This window comes from Oryzias latipes, chromosome 8, assembly GCF_053564925.1.
Source record: "Oryzias latipes strain Hd-rR chromosome 8, Olatipes_Hd-rR_3.1".
Taxonomy (NCBI): domain Eukaryota; kingdom Metazoa; phylum Chordata; class Actinopteri; order Beloniformes; family Adrianichthyidae; genus Oryzias; species Oryzias latipes.
The window spans coordinates 17941051-17964234 of NC_136244.1; the positions used below are offsets into that span (position 1 = coordinate 17941051).

At 40.1% G+C, this 23184-nt stretch overlaps 1 protein-coding gene and 1 long non-coding RNA gene across 10 annotated transcripts in view; one reads left to right on the forward strand and one right to left on the reverse strand.

Annotated features, from left to right (window-relative positions):
- The window catches only part of baiap2a (BAR/IMD domain containing adaptor protein 2a), a 48272-nt gene that overhangs the window by 22861 nt on the left and 2227 nt on the right, over positions 1 to 23184 (reverse strand). For 8 of the 9 annotated variants that reach the window (XM_023957521.2, XM_023957523.2, XM_078950925.1 and 5 more), the window contains exons 2-3: positions 12597 to 12672; positions 9470 to 9556 (exon numbers count right to left, since the gene is read on the reverse strand). In XM_023957521.2, the coding sequence (XP_023813289.1) occupies positions 9470 to 9556; positions 12597 to 12672 (163 nt within the window). The remainder of the gene's footprint in view (positions 1 to 9469; positions 9557 to 12596; positions 12673 to 23184) is intronic. The other variant, XM_078950927.1, reaches the window with a different exon arrangement.
- On the forward strand, positions 1819 to 22427 carry LOC144994158 (uncharacterized). Its single transcript, XR_013657584.1, has 3 exons — positions 1819 to 1956; positions 7118 to 7199; positions 22328 to 22427. It is a non-coding gene; the product is annotated as an uncharacterized LOC144994158 (long non-coding RNA).

A 23184-nucleotide genomic window follows, 5' to 3' on the forward strand; every position in this document is an offset into this window, starting at 1 on the left:
CTTTTTTTTTTCCTCGTCTGAGGTGGCATCTGGCTCAAAACAATACGGCTGGATAGCTCCAGTATCCTTCGTCATTTCTGTTTCACCAGTAAAGTTAGGTTAGGAGTGTGAGGGGCTGTAAACTAGCAGGAGAGTGGGTAAACGGAGAGCTCTCAGCACCCAAGAGGGGAAAGAAGGGGAGGGGTTGAACCGTGCCAATGTCCTGCCTACAACTCAGAGGCGATGAATTACTGATGCTCTAAAGAAAACTGTCCTAGGAAACGACATGTTTTTTGATTTTGGCTAAAAATTGTATAATCGTAATTAAAGGACCCCTGGGAACGCTTTGAAAATAGATAATAGGACTATCTTGGTGAGTCTATAAACTACTAAACCAGAAATGACGGTAAGTAACACATGCAAACAAAGTCTAAAAGGACCTTACCTCACCAAAAAAGAAAAAACACATTTGAGATGCAAAAGCAAAAACTTTAAGGCAGGATTGTTGGCCCTATTTGCCATATCTCACCCTAGATACCCTCATCTATACCCAAGATGTCAGACCTTGTACCCATGTGGCAACTAGTGCACTGACATTATGCCACACGGGAGGAGAAAAGCAGGACAAAGCATGCTGTCTGCTCCCTACAGAGTTGCTAAGCAGCTTACACATCGCTGATCACATCCCTTTGAGCTTAAAAAACCTCGTCACTGTGTTGGCTATTTCAGCTAGCATGATCTATTAACTAATAACTGTCCATACTGGGCAGCAGACGTCACAAACGTCAGAAAAAGAATGGAATTTTTTTTTGGAGAAGCAATAAGGGGAAAAAAGCCATTCACTTCGCAGGTTCACAATGCCAAAGCTCATCAACAATGGGGGGGGGGGGGGGGGGGGTGTACGGACAAAGAAAAGAAAAGATTTCACACCTAAGAGATGCAAATGGTTACCATGGCAATTCATATCCAATAGCTCAAAATCATGGAAAATATCACACGCAACCTTTTAAGCAATTTTAGGCGTCACACAAGAGAATCTGATAAGAATGGGAGAAAACTTGAATATGTTTGAAGACGCAACCTGTGAGACTTCATAAAAAACCTGTCAAAGGAGGGACGTGACAGATATTTGAGCACATTTTGATGCAAGTACCCATCAAAACAATCAAAACATGTTCACAAAAAGGGGCACAGACACAAAGAAAACAACATTACTATCAATATTCCCCAGCTCACTTGAACCTCGCCTGTTTTTTCAAGGTTGAGAGAAAACAATAGCTCTTTTGTTGAAAGGTGAGCTCAGGCTGATCTGCACCTGCAGCTCTGCAGCAAGCAGCTACAGGCCTGCCAGCTTCCAGAGTCAAACGAGGAAGCATGCTCTCTGGAACTTGAGTGCACACGAACAGACTGTCCCTTGAAGTATGACATCGGGTAGTGTAGAGGCATCGAGTGCTTGTGTAACAGCAGCAAAGCAACACCCACACAGGTGGAGAGAAGGAGAGAGAGAAACAAAATAACAAAATGTGGGCTATCGAGTAAAAATAAATAAAAATAAAAAGTGGAAGTATGCAAAGCTGAGAGAATAAGAGTTGTTGCTGTAGTGAAAGAATGGAGGTGGATGGAGAGACACTGAATCACTGCGATGAAGGTCAAAACCAGATTCACTAAGGGGTTGTTATGGAAGCAGGATTGTAGTAGGGTCGTTGCCATGGGAGAAACTGAGAGATGAGGAGCGGTTGTTGTAAAATGCTTTCCAACGCTCTCCTCACTTACTATCAGCTATCATTGCATCAGCGTGCACACTTCCCTGAGGAGAAGACTGGTCCACCTGGGGATTTTGATGCTCAGTGGTGTGCACGAGCTCAGCCTCAACAGGATGTTAATGCCTCCCTGCCTCCCTGCCTCACTGCCAAGTCACAGGAGAAACAAACAAGTGGGCTAGCATAATGGAGCAGCGGGATAATATGCAAGACACAGGTAACAGCTGTGACTCAGCCCCAAGTCTGTTTAGATACTGTGTGGAACATAATAATCTTCATTTTTTATTATTTAATCCAACCTAAAGTTGACGATTCCTGCTCAAATTCCCTCACACACCATTTTACAAGTTTAGCAAACTATCAAATTCTGTTTAAACTCTTTCCTCCATCATCACAGAAGAAATCTACTATTTATGAAACGCTGCTAAAATTGGAAGCTCGGGCCATCGCATCTTTTCGCACAAGTTTTTCCAGCAATGGTGCCATACATGTAGGCCATCATGAAAGGTTTAAAAGGAGAACTGTGCAGTTGCCACACAGAAGTAGGTCAGAATGCAGTTTACCAGTAATCTTGACATTAATTCTAAGGCAGCAGAAGAAAATATCCAGCGTGTTCTAACCAAATTGGAGCAAAGCAAATTAAATCCTAAGTAATTTGTTTTAAGCAAAATAAAATATATAGTGTGAGTTTCAATTTTAGACTGAACAACATAAAAGAACGACCAAACAGCAAATATGATATGCAAAGAAATTATGTGAACGGTAATGAAAAGATGCAATACCTGTTCTGAATACACAGTACTTTGCATTGGAAAAATTATTGTAATATTAGAAAACTGGACACAAAGACCTATCAGTAAATAAAAACTTGGAGATTTAAGCACAGACATAAATGTTGTAAACTGACGCAGGTGTGGTTCAAATTTGGTTTTTGATGCCAATTATTAACCCCAGTCGTCTGGTGGATACCTTTTTTGTTTAAACTTTTACATTTTACTCTGCACACACAGGTAAAACTCCATATAAAGCAACTCTCACACAGCCCTCGGCCGTGCGTGTTCAAGCGACTACTATTAATGAAAACCATGTATATGCGCGTTTCGGGCTTCTGCGTTCAAAACCGACCGTTGTCGGGTTCTACGTAAAAACTCACGGCCATTGAACGTGTATTGAAAGTTAAACCAGGTCAAACTTTGACCAGTCAGGGACTGGGATTTGTTAGAAACAATGGTTGATGTCTCTTTAAATTAGTGCAAAGTGCAAATAGTTTAAAGGTTGATCATTGAGGAGAAATGAATAATTGCAGTTTGCGCCATGCTGAAATTTTATGACACCAAATCTTTCATATATCGGAACAGAGTTATAAAGGGAAAACATCTGGAGCAAGATTCACGAGATTTGCCCCACTTTGACATTTTATGGCAAGCCTCTTAACTGTGGGTGGCAAACATGCGCTAATAAAGAAAAAAAAGAAGATGTCCCTGCATGCCTGCTTGTCCAGTGTGAACACTACAAGGCTAAACATACCTTTAAGAAGGCGCTTCACACCCCAACTGTAAACACTGCTTAAGAAGTTACCAACCAGAAAAGAGTAAAACGGATAAATTCATTGAAAAAAAAATACGAAAAAAGGTTTCATCAAATAAATGAAGGGTGTTGAAGCCTAGAGCCAAACATGGTCGTCAGTAAGTGATAGATTTGCTGCCTAGCAACAGCATTACAGCACATTGTTGTGGTCTATGGGCTAAGGCATCTCATGTTTATTCACCTCTGTAATTCCCTGATATTCTATCACTTTGAATTCACCTCATTTTATTTCTCATGTCAAACTTGTGCTACACCCCATCCCCAACATACGTGGAACGTTTTGTGTAGTTGACGTAAAATAGAAATTTTATATTTCTTTTCTTTGCAAATTAATTAAATGAAGGGCATTGGCTTCCCATCATGCCTTGCATGTTTCAGAAATAGAGCAGTAGAAGGCAGGGACCCCAGGGATGGTGGCACCGAGCTAAGAAAAGAGTTCCTCTGCTCTCATTTAAACAGGGACAGGTGCTGGAGGAGAAGGGAGGTGGGCCACATTGGAGAAAGACTGACAGAGACGAAAAACTGAACTCCTGCCCGAGTGTGTGTGCGTGTCTGTGCTCATTCAAACACATCATTCCAGGGTTAACACCATCTGCAGGTGCCAACCTTTTGCTACAAACAGATGACTTGTCATTTAACATTATAAGCAGCATCCATTTTTGACAGGAAGTGTAAAGCTCAGGGCCAAAATCCATTAAGCCCCAAAAGAATGGAAATAATGCAACACAAGTTCTGGAGGCGATTCTTGCCTCACTGTGTTTTAATATTGCTAATGCATTTTATTTCCCAAAAGGCGTGTTTTTTTGCTGAATCAAACATGTGTTATTAAAACATGTTGATTAGCAAAGTTCCACCAGTTGTTAAAAAAGAGGAAGGAAAATTTGATTTCCTCTGGCGGAGAAGACAAAACTGCAAGCACATCTTGTCCAACATGCTCAGAGCAGACTAATTGGCCAAGTGGTCCAGGAGGAGCCAATGTTATTGCTTAGAAGGGAGGGAATACTGCCAATATAAGATAAAATACAAATGGACCATTCAAATAGATTAACATTTGATTGAGTGATGAAGCATCCAAAAGTGAAAAATGTCTTAAAGGAAGCAACTTTACTAGATCTTAGAGCAGTGGTGGGCTGTCTAATAATCAACTACTGCTAAAGCCAGACAGAATTTTAAATATTTTCTATAAAAAGCATCCCTATATTCTTTTTGAAATGAACAAAACTTTCCATACAGTTGATTGTTTGGCTTTGCTATGTGCAGAAGTTGACCTGACTCAGCTTTAATTTGCATTCCAGCAGGCATTTCAGAAGCTGTTTGACTCCAATTAGCGCTCTGCATAGGAAAGGTCTGGAGTACCATGACCCCTGGGAGACTTTGTTTAGATTCTACCTGTCGATGACTGAGCCGCAAGCAGGAAAGCTTACAGAGTTCTAAAGAAACTCCTAATTACTTTGATAAGGCAGTGGAGAATCAGTGCTACTGTTCACTATGACCAGGTGGATTTAAGCCAAGACAAAAAAAGATATAGGCCAAACATTTCTAATCTTTTTTTTTTATTTTATTACATGAAACAGACCTTACAATTGCTTTCACTTTAGCTGGCAGAATTTTAGAGAGTGTGGGGCATTATATATAAATGTATCAATCATTTTTTGACAATTTAAAGGTTACAACAGAGTGTGTACCTGAGTTTGATTTATTAGTATGAGCTACACTGTGCACATTGTACCAACTACAAAAGCTAAACAACAATAACAGCTAAAGCCATTGCAAATGTATTCATAAATCCACTTAATGTTAAAAAAAATTGCATTTATGAAAAAAAGAATTTCCCAACTGTTACCCTTTTTAACTGTTTAAACCAGGGGTCTGCAACCTGCAACATTTACAGAGCCATTTGGATTGATGTCCAACTGACCACAACCCAGTAGGAGCCACAAGCGTTACATCACCCTTTCGAAAAACAAAACACTGCTTTGCGCTACAATTATTAAATTAAACAAGTTTTTTTGGCATACATTAAAACATACATAGAAAATAGCCTTCATTATAAAAGTTCATAACTTTTGTGCTTTTGTACGAAGCCCATTGAGACGACTGTTGTGAATTTGGGCTATACGAATAACATTGAATTAAATAGAATTTTGACAGAGGTTTAGATGATTTCTTTTCAAAATAAAAAAATGTCGGAAGTTGTTTAAAAACAAAAACTACAGTTTATTATACCATTGTTGGTGTAAGTCGCAAATTTGTAAATCTAAAATGAAATCAAAGCTACTTAAGTGACCCTTACCATATTTTTCAGATCATAGAGCACACTAAAAATCCTTGATCTTTTTTTTTTTTCAAAACTAGAAAATCTGCTTTATAAACTAGCGTGAATTATGGTCATCTTTATTGACCTTAAATGGTTTTATATGGTATATACCACTCAAATATCTGTCAAAGTGTTTTAGTATGACTTTGATAAATTACAGTCGCACCTCTAGATGGGTTGTTGGAGCATCATGGCATAGTCAGGTGCCTCAGGAGTGATGTGCTTCAACTGTTTGTGAATGAGGTAAATAAAGTTTGACCTATCTGACTGTTGTGTTTGGCTTGATTTGTCTTGTAGTCTTTTCCTTTTCTTTAACCAGAGATCCAAAATGGAGAGGTAAAATAGCCACATATAGCTCTGGAACCTCAGGTTGAAGACCCCTGATTTCTATAGTTTAGCATTTAAACCAGCTTTGCCGCTGCTGGGGTTGTTAATTGTTTGAATCTACCCTTTGAATCAGAATAGATGGTAGCTGGTTAGGATGAGAATTCCAATTTCTCTTAGGAAAGCTTGGAAAGACACAACTGTCACCAAAGGAGTAAGTGCTGACTCCTTCTACATGAAGGAGATGAAAAAAAAAAGGAGGTTGGCAGATTCAGTAAAAGGGAAGGCAAAGAGTGAAAAACCAGGGAGAGAGCAGGTGTGTATAAGCGTTAGCATCTATGTGCATTTATGTGTGTGGGTGGCAAAGTGACAAGCGATGATTAGCCCAACCAGAGGAGGATACGTGGGAGGAAGTGTGTGGGAGTAGCGGGGCTGGCGGGAGAAAGACTGTCTCCATCTCTTAAGGCAAAGATACACATACAAGTGGATTAAAAGAAGACTCAAACACAGAGATGCCACAAGGCTAAAGCACAGTCCATGCATGCAACCATCTAAAATGCATCCAGTGCATGCATGGTTACAACATAAAATAAGGGAGCACAGTTTGTTGCGAAAGAATGAGTTAGGATGCAAGATTTGGCATGATGCAAGTTGATGTGTGACAGAAACACTTTATTACAAGGCCCTTTCAGCCATTGCTTTAACCAATGTGTGTCAAAGACTAGTAAAAAGAAAAATAAATAAATAAAGGGAAATCGAGAGGGGGGGGGGGAATGAGATGGAGAGCAGCTGGAGACTCAGATGTGTAGGCGGGGCCGTTTGCAACCCATCTCTTTCAGAGCCTCTGAAGAATTAACAGGCTTTAAAGAAGTGCAACAACAACTCCAACTACTACATGCACCTTTAAGTGAAACTGTGAACAATTACTGAGAGGCTGAGTCTCAGTATCTGACAGGGAATTAATGATCGAACCTCTTAAAAGGGGATTTCTTCATTTGCTCACACATTTAGAGCTTATTTGATCTTTTTCCTTGTTAAACTGAATAAATAAAGCAGCGTTGTCGACATTTATTTTGAAAAAGTCATTATTCTTTTATTTCCTGTTGTTCCTTAGTCATGTTTGCTCTGTGCTTTGTTGTCACCCAAACAGGAAATTCTGGGCAGTGATTTGACTGGAGGCCAGGATATTCCAACTGACCTCTGGGTGAGAACTTAAAAAAACATGCAAACAGGTGAGTGGAATTTTTTTTAAACTAATGCTCCTCTTGGGAAAAGCACTGAAACGCTGGCCATACAGGCTGAAACGAAACATTCGGACTGAAACTGCAGTTCCAAAGCTGGTAATATTTAGGTTCATGTTTTTATCCTTCTCACCTGTTGACACATTCACTAAACACAATTGAATATTCCTTGAAGAGAAGTAAAATTTCTGTTTGGAGCACAAAACACAATAAATAGAAGTACCTAAACAGCTATATTTGACTAGTATTCCTTTTTTGTGAATAAGAGAATTAAAAAAAAATATTTTGTTCAAAATAATACATTGCACGAGCAAAACATTTGCTTTTGAGCAGCAATGCATGTAAAATCCATTCAAGAAAAAAAAACGTCTTTGTTGAAAGAAGCTGATAAGGATTTTTTTGGGGGGGAAAAATAGTTGATGAACCCAAAGAGTGGGTCATTGAAATGTCTACTCCATTCATCTTCCTTCAGGCAAAGTAGGACTGTTTTAGCCTTGTGGCCTCTCTGTGTTTGAGTCTTCTTTTAATCCACTTGTATGTTTATCTTTTTTTTTTTTTGAAATCATGGGAAAGAAAAACTTTCCACACTGATATAAACCATCATCAACTGAGATATGAGCACATTTTTTAGCCTGTTTACTAAACCCTAGGCACTTATGTTCCATAATATCTGCAACTAAGGTTCAATAATACAATAGTACAACAGCAAATGTTGAAATCAATGAAGATTCTCACAGATAAAAGAACAATGAATAAAGCATCCAGCACATGTCAGCCCTATTTTCTGGGCTACAGAAAATTAATAGCAGGTCTTATTTCCTCTAAATCCACACAGGACCTTTCAAATCAACAGCTATTTATATGGAGATTGTGTTGTTAAAAGAGATACTGGTGCAAGGGGAAATTTTTTACGACAGCTCCTAAATAATTCACTTTTTAAAACGGGGTTGTAGCAAACAAACGGAGACACCATGACTCTAGTTACCAAACCACTCAATCATCGCATCTTCAGATGCAGTGTTTGTGATTAGACGTCTAAATTCACCTAATTGACATGACTGTCACATGAGCAAGAAAGGATACAACTGTGATAAGGTAGATTTTTTTTAGCTTCCGATCCTCAGCACATTTGCATGTAAAATGCTTTAACAAACTGAAAAACTGCTATCCACAACTCTTTCCTCATCTCGGTTACCTTAAAAGCCTCTTCAGGCCTACACAATCACAATTTCAGCTTTTTTTTCCAACTCTGTTTCAGTCCCAGAATAAGAATGCATGGACATTTATTGTTTCATCAAAATAAAAGCCATTTGTTCTCACTCATTAGTTTTTTCCAAAGCATTTTACAATGAACCAGTTTATTACTATTGCTATGGCTTTAAAGTTCTCTAACACTACTATAAAAAAAAAGAGGCAAAAAAAGTTTGGTTTATTTTTTAAGAATTTATGAGAGATGGCTCTTTTTTAACCCAAAGAAGAAAAGGAGGCCAGAGGGAGGTTCACAAAGCAACACCAGAAGAAAGTATTTCAGAAAAGCCTCCTATGTCTACATCTCAATCGGTGGAAACAGGGGGACTGTTTTGCAATATGGACCCGAAGACATCGTCAGCAAGCAGTGACTGGTCCGAATCGGTTAGAGTTTCTATGGCAACCACTCTCTCCAATCACTAGTGCGCTTATAGGAATTCTACATCCCTACAACTAGAAGCAGGCTAGAGAGATTCTGTCAATCAAACGTTTTGACTGCTGGATGTGGGGGCTAGCAGGCACCAAACACTTTTATTGAGTCAGTTTATAACTTGAGTAACTTGCACTACAAAAAAAGAGAAAAAAAAACTGGATTAGCAAGAAAATGTTTAAGGAAAAAAAAAAAGAGCGGGGGGCTGAGCAAAAAATGATTATTCTGATGAACATAATGACTGAGTAATAGCTCTTTATTTCTCAAAGTCTTTGGGATTTTAGCTTCTTGGAGCCAGCGGTAATTCCTGTTTGGAGGGTGGAGGGGGTCACTCAGTCCAGTTTCTTCTACGGTCAATGTTTCAAACTTGTTTTTTTCTACAAAAAGACATTTCACAAAGAAAAACGTGATGCTGTCGATTTAAGAAAACTATACCACTGCATTATTATGTATTTTTCTCCAAGTATAAGAATATCTTATACATACATGTCTTGCAAAATGATGATGCAAACAAGACTACCGGTAATCCAGAGAGAGAAAAATAGATTAGATACCAAGAAAAATATTTTTGTCAATTACTTACCCAAATCTTTGGCTCCTTGGCTCTCGCTGGCCAGTTCTCCCATCCTAACCAGTGCATCAAAGTAGCCTTTTGCAGCAAATGTCACATCTGAAACCAAACACAAGCAAAGGGACTTTGTTAAGATTGCCATACAAATCTGGGAAACAGTTTTTGATTAAGTTTTCCAGCAAGTAGAAGATTTCCATCCTCTAATCTTTTACTACAGCGTATCTGAAGTAGTCAATCAATGCTCCTCATCATCAGAAAATGAGGCAGCGCTGATGCATAAATTATCTTGATGGCATCCTGGATGCTTGATTGCACATCAGAAATTTGACAGATGATTTGTGCTCGACAAAGAGTGAAAAAGTTCTGTCTTAAAAATTACAGAGTTCATTATGTCATTTTAAAAGTTTGATTTTTAACAACGAATTAGACATACAACTCTGTAGACATCCTTCATGCTTGTGATGAACATATAGCTACTAAAAATTTAAACCTTACAGGGAAAAAAAAGCACATGTGGGTTTTTCTTTGTAGAGAAAGAGTAATATGATAGATGAAACATTATGGGTTATCTGATCCAACTGTTTATATCAAAAAGAGAATTATCTTTTGTAACCACACACTTGCATAAACCCAATTGAAATACATTTTTTATTGAACATTTTAATTAAGTTAGCTCCATATAAGCAGAACAATCTTATGAGGGAGATAAAGGAGCACTTTTTTAGGCTTTTAAATGGCTGTTATCCTTTCTTCCTTTTAATTTATTCTTCTTCTAAAATATTCCAAAATCCCAGCTGAAAAACATAGTAAATTATATAATGATTAAGAGGTTATTACTAGTTAATAAGTCATTAAACTTTTTTAAACCTAAGGGGTGCTCAGCAAGATGGAAACGGTTTTATTTCAAAGGAAGATTTGTTCTTTATGCTGAAGATGAGAGAAATTCGTCATAGCACTATTTTTGAAAATCATGGAGTGGAACTCCAACTGCTAAAGCAGGAAGTCAAAGGTCACAAGTGGTGTATGTTCGTGCATGTCTGTGTGCAGGCATGCATCTACACGCAATTGCAGAAAGCGCGAGCAAGATTTTTCTCTAACGGTCATTTCTCTGATCAAGATCCAGCTGTAATTTTTTAATTAAAATTGCTGGCATGTCGACTTAAACCAGTTTTTCATCATGACTGTCAAACAGTCCTCTATCCATCAGGTCATCTCTGTCGATTCCTGGCTGCTGCTTTTGGAGGTGAATTCAGCAGCAGTCCAGGTGACAGACGGGATTCTGTGTCTGCAGACAGCTGCCAAGTGTGAGACACATTTACAAGAATATCCTGGCTCGGGCAGGCAAATTCAAACAGACACATGAAGCCATTGTTCGATGGAAAGTCTTCCAGGCAGGGGGGGAAATAGGCTAATGTTAGCCACAATTATAGCAGAATCAGCTGCAGTGGACAGCATGTTTCCCTTTTCCTCCTGATAGGGAAACACCCAAAAAGTTGGAAGCAAACAGCAGGTGGCAAGCATGGTCAGTGTCCATTTTTGTGATGAGTCTGTTTGGATTTTAAAAACCAATTTTATATAGATTCACGTTTCGTCTCCAAGGATTTCCTTTTAATCAGATTACATACAGTGAACTAGACATCAAGGCAAAAAGCAGCAACATTTTATTTTGAAAATTACACTTGAAAATAAGGTTCATTTATTATTTGGAGATTTTTCAGATAAATTGAAATAAGTCTTTAAAAAAAACATAATATTGCAGAATGTCCACAATTTGCTATTGTTTAAGGAGTCTTTATCTATAAACATTACATAGCAACTGTCAGAGCCAGAAGTTGAACCTCTTAGAAATGAACCAAGGTGCTGCCCCTAACTGTTCAACCCACTGAGCCAAAGCCCCCCCTCACTGACATTAATGTTGCTTTGACCAGGCTAGATTTTCTACCATCTCTTCACAACAGATCTTGTGCCTTTCTTGATATGAAAAAGCATGCACAAGAGCGTGTCAGTTCATGCGTGTTTGCACATGCGTGGCAGAGAGCCGTGTGAAGAGAATGGTGGGAGCCAAGGCGGGTCTCCAAGCAACAGACACTGTGTTCTTGCTGATGCAGCTGCCATAGCATCTGAGACAGTAAGTGTGCGCTTGAAAAATGGCTGACTGGATAAGTTGCATCTATGGGGATGTTTCTGCTTAATGACTTGTGGTTAAAGGGGTTCACAGAGACAGACGGAGGGGATTACCAGATCCCAGATTAAACAGTCAAGAGGTAGGGGTGTGCAGCTTTTCTAAAAGCTTTTCTAAAAGCTGCACACTCCGTAATCAAGACATTACAAAAAAAAAAAGTCAAGCTGATGACTAAAAAGTTGACAGCTGTACTTGCTACTCCACAAGGTTAAACTCGTGTGCACCTTTAAACTATAAATCAGTGTCGGAATCAGTGACTGAATGTTTGAATGGAAGGATGCAACTAATTCCGATCTAGGATGACTACAAATGCAGCCCTTTTGGCTCTGCTGGTGATGAGCACTTTTAATGATTGCACCATATGGATGAAAGTGGGTCCTCCTATCCACATGCTAGTGTAGCTAAATCGGTTTGGTTGAGCCAATCCTGCAGAGTGGGTCTTTAATGGCTCAGTGAACCAGTCTATCCCAGCACCGAGGGCAGGACTTGCTGCTGTGCATCTCAGGAAAAACTAAAGGCATCTTTGGGGAAGTGTGTGTAACTGTTGGGGAGGTTTTGAGGGAATGTTTCTTTGACAGCATAGTAAAGATTTTTTTTATCTTTATTGTGAAAATGTCAAATGTGTTGCTGCACATTTTGGGACACAGGAAAATCTATGGTTTGAACTTCCTTTTCCTTGTTGATTTCACTGCTGGGAGGGAAGTATCCCTAATGCGGCTGTGCAGCCAATTTCCTTTCTACCTCTTTGAGCACATCTATTACAGCACACCTCTGGCAGAGATGGCAAACAAGCCGATAACCACTTTTTACTAAGATAAATCAGGTCCTTCCTGAGCCAGACAAAAATAAAGATGTATGTGAAGAAGATGAGAGTGCTTGTGTGAGAGTCTGCTGTAAACCAGAGACAGAAAAGAAGAATAAAATGAAAAAAAAAAGAATAATGACAAAAGGGCTTACTAGCAAGGGCCTTCTCATAGCTTTTCCCCATTGCGACGAAGTTCCGTAAGCAAGGGTTAAACTGCTCCATAATAGTCTGAAAGAAAAAACAAGACAGTGTCTTTATGGAGATTTTTCAGATCTATATTTCTTCATTTTTTTTTTTTTTTTCACAGACACGTCATCTGCTGACTGCAAGCTGGAAACAACAACATGTGGGATGCTTTCAAAAATGTGTGACATGTTAAAAAAAAATCTACTTCACATGCATTATGAGCTTCAATTTGCTTAAAACAAATACAGTCTGGAGTGATTTCAACAGTTATCCCGTTTGTTTTTTTTACAATGACGTCTTTGCGAATTTAGGGTAAATGGTAATAAAGCCAAAAACCAGAACTTATAAAGAAACACAGTGTACAAGTTACTGCAGGTGAACAAAAAACTACCGTAGTAAGCCAAGTCAGTCTCACAGCAAAGACTGCATAATGTCACAAAAGTTTCCGCTGCTTCTCTCCTTCCTTCTCCAGTCCTCCTCCAGGGCTTCTTCCAATTAGCTGGTCCCCAGTCAGATAGCCAGGAATAACCCAGGGACAGAAAAGCCACCACAACACTGCTGCAGCAGCAGTCGCAGCAGCAGTCCCAACACAAAGACCATCAATGCTGCAGAGCATATAACAATCTCCTACTCAACTGAATTTACACTGCAACAACCTGAAACAAGCCCACCAGCACATCCTTATGCCTCAGTCAGACTTCAGTACCTTGGAATTCTCCCCTACTATGGCTCTTCTGGTCTTCTTTTTAATGAGAGCCAAGAGTTCGATGGGAGGTGTGTGCTTGCTGCACTCCTAGAGGTCACGCAGCTTGAGTACATCATAACCCACCAACGGAACAGCAATGAGTCAGATTGACACAAAGTCACACGGCAAAACTTCCCAACAGAAATCCTGCTTCCTCATGTATTGGAGTGATCAATCCAATTACCAATGATGATTAACATGACAGAACAGGAATAATGCAATTATGAGAATATTGACAGACAATCTTTTTTTGGCATAAAAACATTCACAGAGCACCTGTTTTTACTGATGAATATTTAAGTGACAGCATACTAATACTCATTTTCTGTGTGGAGTCTGAATGTTATTCATTGAACGCTTCACCCAACCTTCCTCTAACATTCTCATTAGACACATCACATCATTCACCACATCTTTCACAGCAAAAGTCAGGATAGGCTCCACCCCTTTGTGATCAATAATGCTAAAATGATAAATGCACATTTTTAGAGGGTCTGTCACAATGGCTGTACATTTTCGTCATCGTCGCAAACGTTGGACAAATAAACAGTTTAATTGTCGTTCACAGTGATTTGGATGTTCTTTAATTATCAACACAAATATAAAAAGGTCAAAAAAATGCTGCAAATTGTTCCCTTAATTAAAAATAAATCACTGGAAAAAAACTCAAGGTCTCAGTGTAGCAAAAATACAAAAATGTATTAAGTTTGTCTGGAGCTGGGAATTTTCTTCTTTCCTAGTTTGCAAATTAATTTTAATGAGTCCCGTTTTAATGTGGCTGCAACGTTTTTGATGCAAAAATGTGTTTATTGGTTCATTAAAACTTTTGCACTTTTGTAGTTTGGCATTTGCCTCACCTGGCTAAAGTCTTAAGTTGCTTGCTGGGTTTTCCCCTCACTATGCTAACTGGGTCAAGATGCCATGTAAGAAGGACTCGCAGCAAGTCCACACTGCAGTGGCTCAGCATTACTCAGAAGCTAAAAGCTTATAAAGTAGAGTAACAAACTTTCAAGAAAGAATATATACTCCTATACAGACACATAAAACAGCACAATAATTCATCGTCTTAAATGAACTTTTTCACTTCAACTTCTTTGAGCCAGAAGCCAGCTCCGACGAGGAAAACGAAGACGTACGTGGATCTAGTCATCTACAAGTGGAGGCATCGGAATGGAGCAGAGCAGGGACCCCAGCATATTTTTTACAACACAAATACGTTCTTTTTCAAACTGCATTTTTTGTCTGCTCCTGATTCACAATGATTTGAATAGAGAAATACTCAGAAATGCAATTTTAAGCTGAATTTTCTTTATACACGCTGTCCATCATGAGAAAAAAAGATGCCACAAGAACATGTTCAAAACATCAAAAATACAATTTTCATAGGAGCGGGTCTTTAAAGAGCTTCGGTTGTTCAACACACAGCTGTCTGAATGTCTTGTGCTAAAAGGAGAGAGTTAAGGAAAAAGCAACAGAATTATTCAAAGCGTTTGTGTGAAAGCTTTCCCGAGAGCTGAGACACGGGGGGGATGTTCATTAATGGTCTATCTCTGTCCAAAAAAGTGTCTCATTATTTGGTAAAAGTCCACCTAAGTGCATGGATCACAAGCTGATGCGAATTCATGCAAATTTGTGCACTCGTACACTAACTTTGATAATAGAAGAGTTCATGTTAAAAAGAGGCGGCATCATTAGAGCACACATTCTCACCAAAGAGGCCAAAGGTTGCTGGCCAGCCGCACAACAAACACAAACTCTGACCCCCTGCTGAGTAAATACACTGATGAAAGGCGACCATCAGGCAAATGTTAAAACACATAGATGCATATGGCGGAATTTTTACAGTGCATCCAACACTGTGCAGCAGAGCATCCAGCCTCTGTCTTCATCCCTTGTCATTGTTGCTAAAAATGTCATCCCATTTCTCTTGTACTACATTTTCACTCTAATTCTGGAAGCTAATTGGGAAAAGGGGCCAGGAGAATCTTAGGTTGTTCGACATGGCGAGGAGAGAGAAATGGAAGTTATGAAATAATCTGCAGTTCGTCCACTCTACTTTAATCCACTTATTTCAGTATTTTTCAGTTTAAGAATTCTGCAAAGAAAAAATGAGAGTTAAAGCTGAAAAGTAATCACTTGTGAAAATGAAAAGTTGAAACTCAAGGACTGACTCAATTCATTGTGAAGCCTAAAATGGAGACTGTTAATTAAAGGGTGCATGTCAAACCACAAACTCTAGATCATGCCGGAAATTTTAGCTTAGGTGAAATATGCATAAACCAAACATCTACACTAAAAAGAAAAAATGCCATCAAAGGGAGCAACATATTATTACGCTCAACTTCAATTCCCCTCGTTGTGGAAGTTGCAGACAAAATCTTTTTTGTGCACCCCAGATAGATTAGACCAAAGCCTTCAAACTGTGGGACATCCACCCATCTGAACTCCCCTGCTACCCTCATTTCCACCTCTGCTCACCGACATAATGATGATCTGCAAAGAGGGCAATTTCAAAGTAACGCCAGATGATTAGAAACCAGAAGAATCGCATGCAGTTTCTCATCCACTTTATTCTTCTGTTCCCCCTCATCCCCTCTTCTACACAACACCACAGACCTGAAAACACAAGATCAGATCCACAAGACGCTCCCAATAACCGTATTAGTGAGGACAGATCGTGTGGAGCAAACCAAAGTAAATGATTTAATCAGAAAGGAATGTGGTCGGTTTTTGTTGTGCATTTGTAAAGCAAGTTTTGAGTGTCTCAATCCGCCAGAGGATCACTGAAACCTAAACCGTCTTTTTGCTGTAAAGGGAAAAGAATTAAGCTAATGCCTTACCCTTCCAGATGACCCCATTCTATGGATCTGGATCAAGACCAGACATGTCAGGATGTTGGCATTTCACCGACATTTTCTAGAATGTAATGTTGCGTCTCCTTAGTGACTGAGCTCACAGCAATAAACAAAGCCCTGCCTGTGCCAGAAGTTAAAAACCAAGTATGTAATCTAAGAACAAAGACGCAAAAGGAAGTACCAGTACAAGCAAACATGCTTCTTTTTTGTCTTGTAACAACTGAAATATTAGTAAAGATGTCAAAAAATTCACTGAAATCAATGCAACTGAAGGGCAGCTTTATGAAACGCATGTAATAATAGAGTTTTAAATTCTCTGCTTGACTGGTTTGCATGAAACTCTGCAAACCTGCCTGGATTGCACCTGATCTCTGCAGGGACAGCTATAAACTGGCGAGGAGAGAAGAGAAAAGGCATTCCACTCAACAATGCCTTATCATGACGCAAGCATTTTAACCAGATTGCTGTTGGGCAGTCAAAAATCTCAAGAATGAAAGGAATTTATTTCTCAAATATAAACACAGAGCTGCATGACATATGATACTACTGATATTTGGAGCTGTGCTGCATTGAAGCACACTGAATACCTACACAAATCGGAGTGTGTGGTAAAGGTAAAAAGTCATGGTCACATGTTTGAACTTGCAGCACCTAAATTCAACATATAAAAAGTACGGAAAAAAACAGACCCTAAAAAAAAAAACTGTTCTTTTTTTTTTCTATCAGTCATGTTTAAACTTTAACAAACTAGATAAACCAAAGGGAGCCAAACATTTGCAGTCAAAGAAGTCAAGCCCACACTGTTAACTGACCTAAAACCCACACAGAGACGACTGTGGGACGCTTTGTTTCAAAGTAGTGTTTCAGCCACATCTAGTTTAACGCCTGCTTGTTATAATGATCAGTAAATTAAAAAATGTCTACTCTGCATCTGTGTTGCAATGCTTTTATATGGAGCATCACTCCAGCAGGAAGCATGTTAGCAACTGCCTTCTTGTAATAAATCACAGAGTTGAGCTTCTGTTTTTAGGAAATATAGTACAATGGAAAAGATCCACATCAGATGGGAAGTTTTAGGACTATCATTCTAAAAACAAAACATGATTGATCTATGTAGAATATAGCAAGGAACTTCCTCCTCTTAGGTTCGTTGGAATAAAAGCTTGTTTCACCTGATTACAAATAGTTTCCTCTTGCAGACAGAAAATGACAGACACTGGTTGCTATATTAAAAAAGAAAAAAAGAAAAAAAACAGCAGCATCATCCAAAAAGGTTTACTTCCAAAACACATCAGGTTTTGCCAAAATGCAATTTTTTTCACTATCACATTCAAATATAGGCAGTTTTTTTTAGTTTACACATCAACCAAACAGATGGTCATAAATTTGTTATTTAGGTAGTCTATTTTAAGGTTCTCGATTTTATTTCTTGTGTGCTAACACGCTTCACTTACATGTGGAGACCATTTTTTTCCATTCTCACTGCAACAACTGACAGACCAGTTGAGCAAACTTAGAGTGCTCCCGACCACATCGATAGGCAAACAAGCACATTCTTCTTTCACTGATGTGCTGGTCCACCCTGAGAGGCAGTTCAGAAACTGTTTGCACTTTTGCATACCTGAAGGCTTACTAATGCTCAAGCAAAAACACAATCAGGTTTTCTGAGAATTCTACAGAGCTCGTGTCCTGACATGGAAAAAATAAAATCTCGTTTATACCTTTATATACCTTTATACCTTTATATTCCCACAAATTAATATCTCGTTCCCACAAATCAATATCTTGTTCCCAAGAAATACTATTTCGTTCCCTTGAAAAAATTAATTTGTGCGACCGAAATAATTATTCACTTCATAAGTCATTCATAAACATGGATATGTTCTCCGCCCCTGCCGCAAAAGCCGATTTCTGCCGCTACTTCCGTGTCTCTGTGACACACATTCGTTCAAGAGGGGAAAAATAAAATAAAAATAATATTCAGGACTTTTCTTTTATTAACATACTCGTTAGCAGTCCCTTAACATCCGAAGGCTAAATGTCACGTATCCCATCATGCATCACACATATCCCATAATGCATCTCGACCAATCACTGTGGCCCTGTAACTGTGATGTTCTCAGAGACAATAGGACATGCTACGTGCTAAGATGCTATGATATGCTACGTAGCATGTAGCCGACTAGCCTTCGGATGTAAAGTGACTGCTAAAGAGTATGTTAAGAAAAGAATAGTTCTGAATATTATTATTATTCCTATTCGACCCTAAACTACAATATCCCATACCGCAGCTGGGTGGCCGGTATACGGCCAGTCAGGTGCCCGAATGCCGGCATAACAAGCAAGCGGTCCGCGGCGGAGCTATGTCCGGGAATCACTATGGTATGGCAAAGCAGCAAGCTTGGGCATCCTAAATTTTATGATATTTTTTCTTATTTTCATTGAGACAATAATAAATTGATCATTCATGTTTTTATTTTCACTTTCTTGATCGAATGTGCGTCATGGAGACACGGAAGTTTCGCTGAAAGTGGCTTTTGCGGCAGGACGGAGAGCATACCTGTGTTTATGAATGACTTTTGATGTGAATAATTTTTTTCCCAGGCCAGCCGAGAGACGTAGTCTCTCCAGCGTGTCCTGGGTCTTCCCCGGGGCCTCCGCCCAGTGGGACATTCCCGGAACACCTCCCCAGGGAGGCGTCCAGGAGGCATCCGGACTAGATGCCCGAGCCACCTCAACTGGCTCCTTTCGATGTGGAGGAGAAGCGGTTCTACTCGGAGCTCTCCGCGGGTGACCGAGCTTCTCACCCTATCTCTAAGGGAGCTCATTTCAGCCACTTGTATTCGGGATCTCGTTCTTTCGGTCATGACCCATAGCTCATGACCATAAGTGAGTATTGGAACAAAGATCGACTGGTAAATTGAGAGCTTTGCTTTTCGGCTCAGCTCTCCCTTCACCACAACGGACCGATACAGCGACCGCATAACTACGGACGCCGCTCCGATCTGCTTGTCAATCTTACGCTCCGGTCTTCCCTCACTCGTGAACAAGAACCCCAGATATTTAAACTCCTCCACCTGGGGCAGGGACACTCCACCCACCGAGAGATGGCAAACTACCTTTCTTCAGTCAAGAACCATGGCCTTAGATTTAGCTGTGCTGACCCTCATCCCAGCCGCTTCACACTCTGCCGCAAACCGCCCCAATGCACGCTGGAGGTCCTGGCTTGATGAAGCCAACAGGACAACATCATCTGCAAAAAGCATAGAGGAAATCCTGTGGTCCCCAAACCAGATCCCCTCCGGCCCCTGGCTGCGCCTAGAAATTCTGTCCATAAAAACTATGAACAGAACCGGTAGAATTCCTATATCTACAAAAAAAAAAACATTTCTTTTCATCAACTTTCTGAATGAGCAGAGAGAAAAAAACACCTTCCTGAAGCCCCGTCACATTTCTTTCTTTAGTTGCCAAGTTAAAACTGTCCAGTTAGCAATAATGCACATCGTTCTTGCTTTAGACAGGAGAGCAAGTGCACCACTTATTTCCACAGTATGTTTTTTTTTTCTTTAAGTAGCCAGCAGTTTTTTACTTGTTTTTGCAATGTCATGCAAGCCCCTTCTGTTTTTTAAAGTGATGGAATGCATTTAAAACCCCTTGACTGAACTCTGGCATCAAATTTCTGTGTAATAAGAAAAACCTGACAGCTTCTTCTAATAGCAGACTGATTCAAATTAGAGTAACTGCTTGAAACAAGAAGATGCACACTGACAGAGAAAGCTTCAAATCGTTGTTTGACCTCATTATTGCCTCAAAGGGTTCTGAAGCTGCAGCACTAATTCCTCATTTCCTCTGAAGCAGCCATCTCTCGGGCCACCTCTTCCACCTGCTGTTGCCTCTGGACAACAAATTATTTGCCCCCAAGAGAGCCACAACTTATAGTACAATTGCTCTGCTGTCATCAGTGGGCATGCAGCATACAGCATCGCCCGAGCTCCTAAACCTAATACCGGTACACACTCGTAACCATAGCAACCAGGACACAGACGTCTTTGGTGGCTTTAGTTTAGTTTCTTTCCATGCAAGTTTCAGCAACTTAAAGCACATTTTTACATTTTAGTTTTGAGGATTGCAGTAATGCTCATGTGAGGTTCCATGCTTTTGTTTTGTTTCTTTAAACTGGGGAAGATTTTTGTTCCCAATGCCTAACCAACATAAACTCAAAGAGGATTTGGATCTGCTGATTAGGCATTCAAGGGCCAATCTTTCCAGCTAAGTCCTTCTTAGTGAAATCACAGCGCCTCTGTTCCCTTGTCTGTTCTTTCATCAGCGTACCAGCAAGCGTCTGCAACACAGCAGATGCAAATAAATTAGGCTTTGGCAAAAATTGGATTGGAATGCATTGGAGTTTCGAGTAGAAGTGGGTCTTTTTCTTTTTTTTTGAAAAATAGCCTGGCTGCTCTACAGTTGCTTGCTTAGCTGGCTCGGTGGGTGGAGTGTGGCCGATGGCACTCAAAAGTATCTGCATCCGTGTCAGACCGATACAGCAAGAGAAGCCTCAGGCGTGCTCAATGTTGTCCATGACCCTCAAATGTAAGGCCATTGTCCGCTGCCACAGCACTTACGACAATTTACAGTCTCAGTGTCTTTCCCAGGCGGGGTATAATTACAGTGTCACCCTCCACAGTAATTAGGCACTTGAACAAGGACATGGATTGTCTATGCGTATGAAACCCCCCCCCCCCCCCCATACACACTAACAGACACACACACACAAACACACTTTCTTCTCTCTTCCACCCTGATAAAAAGGGGTTAAAAGTTCATTTTTGATGAAAAAAAGGCTCACGCTTGTTTTTGAGTCATTTCACACCGAAGCAGCTTTAAAAATGACACTTCATTGCAGTCAGCACACAGTTCCCTTGAATTTAGCACTCAGCATTGCCAGTCTATGCCCTTGGAAAAAAGGAAAATAAAAAATAAAAAGCGATGCCGAATGAAAGGAAAGAGAGAATGTCTCTAAACCATCCGCCCCCAGACGTTCAGAGAAGGTGGGTGTGTGGAGCAATAGTCCTCCTCTCTGCATCACACAGAACAAATCCGTTCTTCCACAAGCAATGAATATTACGATATCTCCTGCAAAGCATAATGCGATCATTTCAAGGCCCCAGGTGCCAGCAGGCACAAACTTGTTGAAACGTTATTTTCTGGAGGCAGATGTTCAGCAGCTCAAGTCACTTAACACTCCTTCAAATTGCCTATTGACAGACAAGTGACGTCTGATGTGATACTCCAAGAACAAAAGAAAGTTAATAAAGCTTCTACAAACAAGTTCGTGCAAGGAGACAGCAGGATCAACGGTAAATATCCCACAAACAAAGACTGTTTACTCTGAAATAAAAACATGCATATTTGCAAACGATCACATGATTGCTCCTTGCCATCGTTTTTCCTCCCTTTAGCTTTTCTGAACCCATCACCATCTGCAAGTCTTTTAGCACAGTAATATGACAGAAACACATATGAATAATGTCACGTTGTTGCTAAGAGACCACCTGTTCAGATCTTCTATATAAGATTGTGGCACAACCGAGGGTTCCAAATCATCAAAGTATCACTCCTGTGTGTGTAGTGAATGCCACAATAGTATATCAATTCAGAGAAAAGCCATTATATAATAGGATTCCTATAAAGCAGACTGCATTTCAGAGGGAGTTTCTCCTGGTGCCGTATCAGTGATAAATGGTCTGATAACAGCAGAAAAATCACACTTGATTTAGCCGTTTAAAAAAAGTCAGGGAGTGGAGTTTCAGTGAAAAACAAGCGCTCTCCCAGGGGCAAGTAGCGGCGAACCACACCCATCTTCTCCTTTACCTGTTGAGGTGAGCCGAAAGCTTGCACCGTGTGCACCAGAAAACACAACATTTCCCGTGACAAAGACTGAGTACACACCAGTGGGTTTCACAATCCTGCAGGGTGTGTTCAAACACTTGGTTTCTGCCTTTCTAACTTGATTTACTTTACAGGATAAAAGTGTTGGAGTGCACACAACCTCATTCTTCTTTATCTTCAACCCCTATTAATCTGTTTGTTCACTTAGGGCCAGCCAGGTCAGACCTCATCCGTCCACATGCTAAGAGGCTTGACCCACAGCACCCCACCCCACCCCTTCTCAGACACGGCCAGCTGGTGAAGATGACAGCGTGATGCAGACACACACCGTCACTGAGCGGCCGCCTTAAGCACCCGTCTCTCCCCAGTCATAAATGGAAATAACTAGACGTCTGAGGGTTGAACGCGATAGGAGACAATTGAGGTGAGTCACGCAGGATCATGTAAGGATCGCTGGGTTTACAGGCTGACTCCCCTGTTGATTAAGATTAAGACGCTTGCAACAAGAACCAGAATCCCCAGGCTCGCCCACAAAACCAGTCCTGTTAAACACACACTCAACTGGGCTAACATGAGTCACAGCACCACCCTTACCCCCCTCACCTCCCTGGCCTGTGCCCAGCTGCTGGCTGCACTGACTTAACACTTCCCTTCCTCTGGAAGAGGCTTGCTTGCATGGAAAACAGAGAAAATTATACAGAGACATTCAAATGCATGTGGGGTAGAGAAATGGTTCCAGCACTCTGGGAGGGTTGCAGATGTATAAAGGTATTATTTTCCTCTCAAAAGTAAGCTGCTGGAGTGTTTTCAGCTGCTGGGGCTGCATACAAATAAGGATTGGGAGAGCCAATATTGAGTGGAATAAAATAAAGTAAACTAAAAACATCAGAACTTCTAAGACTCAAATAAACAACCTGTTATCTCTGTCACCAAACATGGCCAAATATCAGATATTTGTTTTGTTTTTAGGCTAAAACTACCTCCAAATGTCTTATCCAAGAGAATTGAAAACTTCCAATTCAAGCTTCACGTTACAATATAAAAATATTAGATATTTACTTCATT